Source organism: Podarcis raffonei, chromosome 6 (assembly GCF_027172205.1).
Source record: "Podarcis raffonei isolate rPodRaf1 chromosome 6, rPodRaf1.pri, whole genome shotgun sequence".
Lineage (NCBI taxonomy): Eukaryota > Metazoa > Chordata > Lepidosauria > Squamata > Lacertidae > Podarcis > Podarcis raffonei.
Genome location: NC_070607.1, coordinates 20,347,229 through 20,359,123, shown reverse-complemented (window position 1 = coordinate 20,359,123; position 11,895 = coordinate 20,347,229). Strand labels below are relative to the sequence as shown.

Genomic DNA, 11,895 nt, shown 5'->3' with positions numbered 1-11,895 from the left:
GCTCGGCTCGGCAGCGCTGTCCCCGAGAGGCTTACTCGGCCGACCGCTGTTTCGGTGTGAGCGGGAGTCGCCCCTCTCCGGCGACGCCATGGCCAACAATTGCCCCGTCGTGGGCGCCGGGAACTGCCACCAACAGCAGCAGCAGCACCCGCAGCAGTCGCCTCAGCAGCAGCCGGGAGGCCAACAGCAGCAGCAGCCGCCTCTCCCGCTCCCGCAGGCCGGCGCCGTTTTGTCGCCTCCGCTGCCGCTTCAAAGCGCGGGGCCCAAGCCGGCGGCTTCGGGGAAGCAGGGCAACGTGCTGCCCCTGTGGGGGAACGAGAAGACCATGAACCTGAACCCCATGATCCTCACCAACATCCTCTCCTCGCCCTACTTCAAGGTGCAGCTTTACGAGCTCAAGACCTACCACGAGGTGGTCGACGAAATCTACTTCAAGGTGAGCCGGGAACCCGGGAAGGAACTAGGTCCTTTCGGAGGAAGCCGGCAAGATTCTTGTTTTCAAATCCTTTGGTTCGCTCATCACCGCGTGGCCGAGCAGATCTCATCTGGCCTGGGCCCAAAAACATAAGGCTCTTCGCAGCTGTCTCTTCCACAATCCATTCCCATACTATTTTTAATAATAATGAATATTTTATTCCAGTCTCGCCATCAAAATGAGAGATGCTGACCTATTTCTTCCCACGATCGTCAGAGAGAAGGCGATGTAGTTGTAATGTAGCTACTTTTTTCTTTGGGAAATGGCTATGCAATTCTTTGTCTCAATCCAGACTCCAGATCTCTATCTCTCTTCCCACCCCCCACCCCCCAATATCTTACCAGTCAGACTTGTATGTTGGTTGAATTTAGAAACTTAATGCCAGCGCTGCATGTGTGTTAAAACTGGCAATTGCACTGGGCAGCATGTTCACGTCCTTTCCTAGCCAAAGATCTAAAACAGGCGGTTGAGGAATTCAGCAGGAGGTAACCAGCACGCTGCATACTCTGTTACGTTGGCTGTATACCAACATAACACTGTCCTAATCTTAATGCTAATAAGTTAAAATTTGAGGCCTACTAATTGATTTTGGCCGTCTTAAAATGGAATTCTAATATGCTGTGTATTTCAGATGCTGTGAGTAAAAGCTGTTTAGTTTGATCTATGTGACCCTGCTTTCAGTCATTCTTATGGCTGCTAACAGAGTCTTCCATTGATTAAATTGGGGTTCTGTAACCTGGAAGATTATGACTGTCATTTATTTTCTATGAACCAGTTTAAGCTTTGAAACGTTGCTGTTAAGGTGTGAGCCTGAATTGCGGAGCTAAACACAATGATGGGAAGCCTGTGGCCTTTCAGGTGTTTTTGGAGTCGAAAAACATATGGAGAGCCACAACTTCCCCATCTTTCACCCAGAACCTAGCCCACCACTTAGATATCTTAAAATTACCTAAATGCACAGTGGAGTAAGTAATTTGGGACCAACCAGATTGTCACAAAAGGGGGCGGAGGGGTAAACAGTTAAAAAATGGGGCTAATGATGTAGCCATTTATTATTCTCCAACCACACCCCTTTTGTGTATCATAACTGATTAACAGTTCTGAAGAACTCAAAAGTGCCACATGTTTATGACATTTTGGGTAGTCTCAATAAAAGTACTACCCAACTAGATTTTGGTGGGGGGTTTTCTTACAGACAGATATAGCTACAAGCTACTTGCCTTTTAAATTCACTTATTTTTCTGTACTTTCTGGTCCTTTTTAAATAACTTTGGTATGGGACTTGAGGGAATACAGGAGGAAGGACTTGAACTCTCCATAGGTTACATTGTTTCTAATGAATCACTTAGCGAACTTGGTTATAGAATAATTTGATATGCTCAGGACTTTGGGGGGGGGGGAGCACAAGCAGAAATCAAGTGGGCTGTTAGATTGGGCTATTGAATTTAAATTAATTGAGCTCATAGATAAGTGTGTTTATGTTCCAAGTTTTTCTCCACTTCTGTTCTCTTAATCCATATCTTCATAACATCAAATATAGGGAAATCATATCTATCTGCATTTTCCAGGAGGCATTACGACCTTCGGTTAATTGCATTGACTTTTTCTCTTGCTGATCATTCAGTGGTTATAGTGTGGCATAGTGTGACTCTTTTTACCACTTAATTTAAAAGCAACAAAACCTCATTCTTTTTAACTAGCAAATGATTTATTTCTAGAGCTTGTAGGGTCCATCTACATTTAAATTGCCTCACTTTCAAAAAATGCTACCTTAAGCAAAATATTGACTACTGATTCTTTAATTTCTATACCACTTAATATACAGTGGTACCTTGGTTTACAAACTTAATCTGTTCCGGAAGTCCGTCCTTAAACCAAAACCGTTCTTAAACCGAGGTGTGCTTTCCCTAATGAGGCCTCCCGCTACCGGTGCCCTTCCAAAGATTACCAAAATGTAAGATATACTTGCCAGAAATGTCAGTTATATCTGATATGCTGGTTACCTCGGTTGGTAAGAGCGTGGTGCTGAAAACACCAAAGTCAAGGATTTGATCCTCATATGGGTGCATGTTCCTGCATCACATGGGGTTGGACTAGATGATCCATGGGGATCCTTCCAACTCTGTGATTCTATTATTTTATTTTACAATTTCTATTATTTGATTAAGATTTGCTTTCCTCATTTTTTCCTTCCTTTTTTTTTCATACTGCCTCCTTTACCTTCCTTTGTTTTTTTTATACTGCCTCCTTTACCCCCAAAGTTAATTTAAAGCAACATTTTCAAATAACATGTTTCATTCATGCTTAAATTAAAACATAGGAAACATGGGGAAAGCTATTAAGTTTCTGTAATTTGTCAGTCAAAATTGTCTTACATATGTAAATCATGTATATTGGAAATACTTCAAATAAATAAGAACAAGTTGAAATAGTTTTCATATGAAATGTAGAGCAATCACGTTTACTCAAATGTATGCTCTTTATTACACTGAGATTTACAAGCTTCTTAGCATGGATAGAATTGCAGCCTTGGAGATGGTTTCAACGTAATGTGAAACCATGCTGTACTGTGAACAAACAGTGGTGAGCCTTAGAATCATACTCTCTGTCCTCTCCAAGCTTTTAATTATTTTTCAGTTGAATATGTGCACAGAGCAAAATGGCACCTGTAACACTGAAGTAGGAGCCCTTCCCACTGTGAAGATAGCATAGAAAACCTGGACTAGATTGAGAAGAGCACGCACTGTACAATAATTTCATGCCTGGAAATCGGTACAGAGATGAGGTGGTGAAGAGCCACAACGTGTTCTCTTCCCATGTATCTTGGAGCAAATCATGCTTTATTATTATTATTATTATTATTATTATTATTATTATTCATACCCCATCCATCTGGCTGGGTTTCCCCGGCCACTCTGGGTGGCTCCCAACAGAATATTAGAAACATGATAAAATATCAAACATTAAAAACTTCCCTAAACAGGGTTGCCTTCAGATGTACAGTCATACCTCGGGTTGAAGTAGCTTCAGGTTAAGTATTTTCGGGTTGCGCTCCGCGGGGACCCGGAAGTAATGGAGCGCGTTACTTCCAGGTTTCGTCACATGCACAGACGCTCAAAATGACGTCATGTGCAGAAGCAGCGAGACGCGCAGTCGCCTGTTACATTCTACTCAGGATGTGAACGGGGCTCCGGAACAGATCCCGTTCGCCTCCAGAGGTACTACTGTATTCTAAAAGTCAGATAGTTGTTTATTTCCTGATGGAAGGGCGTTCCCAGGGCTGATGCCACTACCGAGAAGGCCCTCTGCCTGGTTCCTTGTAACCTCACTTCTCGCAGTGAGGGAACTGCCAGAAGGCCCTCAGAGGTGGACCTTAGTGTCTGAGCTGAACGACGCTCCTTCAGGTATACTGGGCCGAGGCCGTTTAGGGCTTTAAAAGTCAGCACCAACACTTTGAATTGTGCTCGGAAACCTACAGCTTGGGAAGAAGCTGTATTGTAATGCTTATAGGCTTTGATGGTCATGGTCCCCATGCCATAGCATAAGTCTCCTTTGAAATTCACACAAGACTCAGTTCTTCAACAAATGAACTCAGAGTCCCTTTAGGTAATGGCAGGGGTCCATTAATGGCTGATGATTATTGTGTATATTGGCAGGAGCCCCTAATTTCTGATCTTTCTGAAGAATGGCTTGTTGTCTTTTACAAAGACTCTGAAAATAGTCAGATGTTTTTCAAGTTTGGTGCAATAGGAACAAGCTTCAGAATGCCTCTGAAGTTCAAAATGACATCACTGACAAAATATTCCTCCCCTTGTCATAGGCACACATGTAGAGCCAAATTTTAGCTGGTTACTAGGATCATCCAAAATTTGTGGACCCCTAGCAAACAGAACTACTTTCTCCATTCCTTGGCTTCTTGCCTAAGTCACCACCACTTTGCACAACCATACATTTGCCATTTATTATTCATGCTTAGAATTTATAAACCACTTAATATAGAATACCAAAGTGATGGACATAAGATAAACAAAATTAAATGCATAATAACTGAGCTAGTGTAATTTTCTTGAAATAGAAAATGAAAGGTAGGTAAGATATTAATAATTGAATAGCTGAGCACTTTGTAGAGAAAGGTAGTAAGAGGGCATAAAGTAGAAAAGTGATAAACAGGTGACATCACTGCATGATTTGTCTGAAGAACAGACTATTGTCTCCTGGAACTTCTAGCCTATCAAAATTTACCAATCATCTCATTGACCATAATAATAAATATTATTTGTAGTGCTATATTTGTATTCTGAAAATGTAAAAGCCAGATTGATAGTCAAATCCTGCATGTTTATTTAAAAGCAAGTCCAAAATATTTGACAGAGCATATTCTCAAATAATTGTGTATATGAGACATGACCTTAGTTTTAAATAGATATTAGCTACACCTCTAGCTCATTTTGTATTGAGGGGTTGAGGAATGATTTGTCCTTACTATTTGCTGAGGGCGGGGCAATAGGAATGGGTGTGTCAATGACACACTGTGCTTAGTACAGTCTGAGTTAAAATGTAAATCTAAAATGATGATGGGTTGATTAATTGCTTTATTGTTTTCAGGTTACACATGTTGAGCCTTGGGAGAAAGGCAGCAGAAAAACAGCAGGCCAGACAGGGATGTGCGGAGGGGTAAGTAGAAGTACGTGCCTTCTGAAGTTTTTTATATGGTAGCTAATCATTTCCAAAATGCAACACTGAACTCAGCAGAAAATTTAGTGTTGTAAGCTCTAATCAAGTTAATTGATAGATTATGCCACTAAAGCCTTAACTGACTGGTCATTGTGGGCATATTTTTTTGAAGTTAGCGTGACTGATTTGCTACTTGTAATAGGGAATGAAAAAGAAAATGTTGGATTCTAAACAATGCAAGACAAGTGCATATTATTGAATTCTTACATGATAAAATGTTCACAAATAGTTTAAAAATAATTCCCAAGTAAAGTTTTGAATTTCAAAAAATATATATAAACCATGCTAAATCTGCTTAACTTTCATGCCTCACAATTATTTCATTTCACTTGAAATTCTTTGGTTATTATTTTTTAAAAATTAAGATTCAGATCTCAATCAGCTTAGGCCATTGGGAAGTTTCCATGCATTCCTGGTTCAATAGGTGGAAGTGGAGACTAAATCCAGTCATGCCTCCTCCAAAAATATTGTAGGGCTAATGTCTGGATGGGGCTCTTCAGCTTCAGGAAATGTTAGCGCAGTCACCCACTGCTCAGCAACTTCTAAGTGAATCGGATGACCTTCCTTAAGTGTTGAGCTTACAAACTTGCAGGAAAAAACCCATTAATGTTATATGTACTGAAGTGAAAAGTATTTCTCTTCAGTGTCTTACTCTCTAGTGTTACATGAATTGTATTTCTCTTCCTCCTAATCTCTAAAGGTGCGTGGTGTTGGAACTGGAGGTATAGTGTCTACAGCCTTTTGCCTCCTGTACAAGCTATTTACCCTGAAGCTTACCCGTAAGCAAGTGATGGGGTTGATAACTCATACGGACTCCCCCTTTATTAGGGCCCTTGGATTCATGTATATTAGGTAAGTAGCCATATACTTAACTGTCAGCTGACTTTGCTGCAAAAAATGTTATTAAATTTACACAGTCTCTTTGTACTTCAAGGTACACACAGCCTCCAACTGATTTATGGGACTGGTTTGAATCCTTTCTTGATGATGAGGAGGTATGTCAACAAGGGTAATAATTTACTTTCTTTTCTTTCTGAAATCTTAAGTAAAGTAACTTTGAGATGAACTTCTGTATGTTGGAAAACAGTTTTTAACCATGTGAAAAGTAAAACCTTTCTCATCTTTAATGGTTTGCAAACTTGCAATGAACAGAGACTATGGGACATTCTTACACCCTTAAAATAAGTTGGAATTGAATATATCACCAACCTTGGGGGCAAATGGAACGCATACTTAGAAAGATAACTACAGTATGGGACAATATCTCTATCTTTTAACCAAGTATGAAACCTGAAAAATCAGGTGGGTGTTTGTTTGTTTACGTGAAAGTAAATGGACAATGACGAAGCAGAATTGAATGGGGCATCTGCAGTCCAACAGCATGTGAACACAGCTACAGTCTGTAGTTGCTTTCTAAAATTTTCAATTGATAGTACTGCCACTGAACTAGCAAATTGCTTTTAACCTCTTAACTTTCAAATAGTGATAATAAGGCCATACAGAAACTGCTGAAAGGGGTAATTTCCTCCAGTGCACATGTGCTATTTTTAGTGTGGATTCTCTTTTCAGCAGCATTTTTACCACACATCAATCTGCTGCTCAGATTTCAGCCTTTGTCCAAAGCATATTTTATGTTATAGGAACTATTGAATCTTGCCTCTAGAAGTAGTCGTTGATGATTCATACTAATACCTTGCAGTGTAGTTTGCTAGTTACTGCCACAGTAAATGTTTAGATCCCATGCAAAAAAAGACCTTTAGGGATCCAGTACACAATCGTAATATCACGCTTAGACTACGCAGTGCTATTTTTAAGCTTACATGACTATTTTATGCTTGTAGTTTTTGCTCTAATGGCATATATTTTGACTCCCCTTAATCTAGTAATACAGAATGGCATTCTTGGTTCCTGTTCATTAACTGCTTTATGATCACTTTGGCCTCTTTTTCATGTAACTAATTAAAACTATAGTAACACATAAATATCATTTCTAAATATTAACATTTCTCTCAGTTTGCCACTGTTGAAGATGTGAAAGCAGTTCAGCGTTGTGTCTCTGGATGTATCTAGCTAAATGTTGTTAGTGCTTTGACTTTTTCACTGATGCTCTAATTTTTGTATGTACCACTTCAGGTACTACATTTAAGCCAGTGTTTTATTTTCTTCTTTAGATCTCTGTGCAGCAGTTTTGTTTGGAAATACTGTATATCTGAACACTTAAATGTGTGTGAGTGCAAGCAATTTTACATTGAGATTTTCTCTTCCTGTTTTAGATAACAAATCTCACTTTCCTTGTGTGCTTGCACTATAGGTTTGGGCCTGACAATAGCTGACTAACATGTCCTGAGCTGTGAGAGGGCATAGCAAGAAGGCCTTCATGCGGTAATGACCCTTTTCCGAGACAATGGTCATCATGGATTATGCGTTTCCAATTATTTGTTCCTTTATTTATTTTTTTGCATAACTCTAAATTAGAAACCTCACTGCTTCATGGCAGTTGGTTTGCTATTGCTTCCGATTTAGGCAGGGTCCATTTTCTACTACAACTTTTTCTGGTCATTTTTAGACAGGAAATAGTCATCCTCAATTGTTCAGTTGTGACCACAATCCTCAAAAATGAGAATTAATGTCAAGCAAGTTACGATCCATTTTGTGGCATAACAGTAAAAGATGGTAGCATACAAGCCAGCTGTGTAAGCAAATGTTACACTAATCTGTTGAGACATGAGCCCTTTACTATTTGGCTGCAGGATTGGTATGCACCTGCATGCATATGCATTAAGTCCAACTCCCACTCTATAACATAGGGCCAAATGCAAAGGTACAAGAGTTGAAGTTCTTAGGCAACTTATTTACCAGCAAAAACAGCTAAGCCGTCATATTTGAAACTTGAAAGATGGCAATCAGTATAGTAGCATTTGTTCTAAAGGAAACTCTAGATGGTTTCTTACATTCAGAATTTGTGTTCTGTTTTGTGTTTGTTTTTTGAAGGACCTTGATGTGAAAGCAGGTGGCGGCTGTGTCATGACCATTGGAGAAATGCTGCGCTCTTTTCTAACTAAGCTGGAATGGTTTTCTACGTTATTTCCAAGGATTCCTGTACCAGTACAAAAGAACATTGATCAACAAATTAAAGCCAGGCCTAGAAAAATCAAGAAGGATGGCAAGGAGGGAGTAGAAGAAGTAGACAGGCATGCGGAACGTAGACGTTCAAGGTTATACATTAACTTTACAAAATAAGTTACTTAATTTAGACGTTCTCATCCTATAATTTCACATAATCAAAACTTTTTGTAGTTATGTTTGCAGTGTGGTCTTCTAAATGAGTAATAGCATTTATGTAGTACTTTAGATAGCTTCACATACATTATCTCAATAATCCTTACAATTCCTCTGTAGGAATGGTGGTATTCCCATATAGCAGATGAGCTACGCTATGTTTTGTTTAACTTAGTGTATATGGCTAAAGTAAGAGTCTGCTGACACAAGTACATAGCCTTTTATCTAGGGTGGGTTGATTCTAGGCATGTATGGTTTTCCTTACCAGATAAGTATGGTCCATGTGTGTTTTAAAATTATGAGATGCAAATGCATACTTGGAACAAGGCATCATTTAATGTTTATTATCCAGAATATGCTTGGCTTTTGCTTGGCTGGAGCTAGCGTTCACCTAGGCCAATAGTATTTGCAAGAATCCATCAAGTGCTAGGTAGTCAACCTGAAACTATCCAGTGGTCTATCAACAGACCATGGTGTACAGTTTGCTTACTACTACTGTATACTAACACCAGCTGTAGAGCACTTTATTAATATTTATGCAGATCTCTAAAAAATATCGGATGATTTGGTACACTTGATAATAACAGGGAAATAGAATGAAAAGGGTATACAAAGTACAACGTGAAAGTTTGCTGAAACTCTTGTTGGGAAAATTCAATTTCTTAAGCATTTCTTTTCATGTAGGTCTCCAAGAAGGTCCTTGAGCCCCAGGAGGTCACCTAGAAGATCAAGAAGCAGAAGTCGTCATCGTGAAGGCCGTGGGTCATCCAGTTTTGATAGAGAATTGGAACGGGAGAGGGAAAGACAAAGACTAGAGCGAGAAGCTAAGGAGAGGGAGAGGCGAAGATCTCGAAGTTCTGATCGGGCATTGGAGCGAAGACGAAGTAGAAGCCGAGATAGGCACAGAAGTCGAAGTCGTGATCGAAAAGGAGACAGAAGAGACAGAGAGAGGGAGAGGGAGAAAGAAAACGAACGTAGTAGAAGGAAGGAGCGTGACTATGAGAAAGAGAGAGGTGTTGAAAGGGAAAGAGAGCGCTCTAGGGAGAGAGATCGTTCTAGAGAAAAATCAAAGGACAGAAAAAGCAAGAGTGAAATCGATGAGAGGAGACATAAAGATGAAAAAGATGAAAGGAAACATAGGGATGATAAAAGAGATTCCAAGAAAGAAAGGAAGCATAGCAGGAGCCGAAGTAGGGACCGGAAGCATAGGAGCAGAAGTGTGAGTAGGAATGCTGGCAAGCACAGTAGAAGCAGGAGTAAAGAGAAGTCTAGTAAACACAAAAGTGAAAGCAAAGAGAAATCAAATAAGCGAAGCAGAAGTGGAAGCAGAGGAAGAACTGATAGTGCTGAAAAGTCCCGAAAACGAGACCTTAGTCCCACTAAAGAGAGATCACGAAAACGTAGCAAAAGCAAAGAACGTTCCCATAAACACGATCACAGTGATAAGGACCACTCAGACAAACATGATCATCAGAGGAGCCAAAGTACAGAACGAGAGAATCAAGAAAAACAATCTAAAAACAAAGATGAGACTGTATGAATGTTCAGAAGTGGATCACATTGAATCCTATAAATGTTTTGAAATCTTGCTTATTTTTTCTTACAGTTGAAATTGTGCAGTAGTTGATAAGCACTCTTCTTCAACCTCCCTCTAGGCTGCAGATTGTCATTTCCTATTTTGAGTAGGGAAGTGCCTTTGTAATCCCGTTAAATGCGTTGACTATTTCCAGCCCATTTGTTTAGTTAAATTCATGATGCGAATCTGTTTGTGCATTTTTTTTAATTGTTCAAATGTTTCCAAAATGTACAATCTGTACATACGTCCTGAAACTGTTCTAATCCTTTTGGCATGGTTTGCCATGTTGGTTAAATTTGTATACGGCAATAAAACTGCCACTAATTCTACTTTGTTTTATAGATGTGGAATTATGGTTTCTATCTTTGACTTAGCATGGCTGTGCTTTGCATAATAGTATGGCAGAAGCTCTTAAGGATGGATCTTGAACGTGTATTATATCTAAAATATTTATGTGCATTGAACATCCATGAAGGTTGCAGTTCTAGAACTTGTGTCCATTTGTACCTCTTGTCCTGGGAAAGCATTTAAAATACATTTTATTTGTGAAACTAAAGAAAGTGTTGCATTTAGAGTAGGCTTTTCAAGGAGGTAGCAATTTAAGGCAGGGGTTTAGGCTTTCCTAAGGTTTATGTTGTAGTCAGTGCTACCTCATAGGAACACTGTTAAGATTTATAAGCCTATCTACCATCTCTACATAGACTTTCTGGCTAGCTTTTATTGCTCATGTAAATATTATTTCACTATGATATCCCCAGGGTTTTCATTAAAACTGTTGTGCCACTGCCCTGTGCTTTATGAAGCAACCATAGACTAACAAAGGTGAAAGTGGCTGAATCAGGGAGGAGACAGAAAAATGAAAAATAAGGTCAAGCAGCAAACTTCAATTTCAAGCTTCCAAATAATTTTTTATAAATGAAAAGTAAAGCATCTTCATAGTGTTTTTTTAAAATGCATAATGTGTCTTTTTTTTTACAAAGACTGTGGTCATTGCTTGAGATGAAGAATTTCTCTCAGGCAACAGAAAAACTAGATAATTTTTTTCAAACACTGATTACTTGTGAGATAATGTCAAAATGCAGTATTGAAAGAGAATTCATATCACAACAGTTCATTTCTGTTTGGTAGACTTGTTCTAGTGACCTGTATAAGAAATATAAAATCTCTGGAATAAAGACTGGATTAATTTATTTGTGGCTATCCCCACTTGTTCATTGCCAGCTGCAAAAAATCATTTTGGGCTTTACTCATAAACAGTAAAAACACCAGTTCGTTGTGTAACAAGCAGGTTGCCCATTATATCAATGGAATGATAGAACTATTTGGCAGGCCGGCTTCCCAATTGTGAGTACAGTGGTACCTTGGTTCTTGAACTTGATCCGTTTTGGGAGTTCATTCGGCTCCCGGAACCATTAGAAAACCAAGGCACAGCTTCCAGTTGGCTGCAGGAGCTTCCTGCACTCAATCGGAAACCATGGAAGCTGCATCAGATGTTCGGCTTCCAAAAAACGTTTGCAAACCGGAAAACACACTTCCGGGTTTGCGGCGTTCAGGAGCTGATTTGTTCGACAGCTAAGCCGTTTGGGAACCATGGTACAGTTTTTTAAAACTGCCTATTTATCTCTGGGCTTCATTTTACCCTTTCATCTCACTAATTACCAAGCTGTTGGATCATAAAGCTTAATGGTGAAAATAAGTTGCTCCTCCTCCAAAACATAAAAGAGAAAACCTGTATCCTGAACATTTTGTGGTGGCATTTGTCTTAGAGCTGGCAGTTTGTCTCATGTATTATGAAAAGGCTGTCAGTAATGGCTCCCCATAAGAGAAGGGA

At 39.5% G+C, this 11,895-nt stretch overlaps 1 protein-coding gene across 1 annotated transcript; it reads left to right on the top strand.

Annotated features, from left to right (window-relative positions):
• The first annotated feature begins 42 nt into the window (after positions 1-42).
• PRPF38B (pre-mRNA processing factor 38B) lies at positions 43-11,254 on the top strand. Its single transcript, XM_053391564.1, has 6 exons — positions 43-436; positions 5,081-5,149; positions 5,910-6,061; positions 6,144-6,204; positions 8,201-8,424; positions 9,173-11,254. The coding sequence occupies exons 1-6, from the start codon at positions 89-91 to the stop codon at positions 10,026-10,028; spliced, it is 1,710 nt and encodes a 569-aa protein (XP_053247539.1). The 5' UTR covers positions 43-88; the 3' UTR covers positions 10,029-11,254.
• The last annotated feature ends 641 nt before the right edge of the window (positions 11,255-11,895 follow it).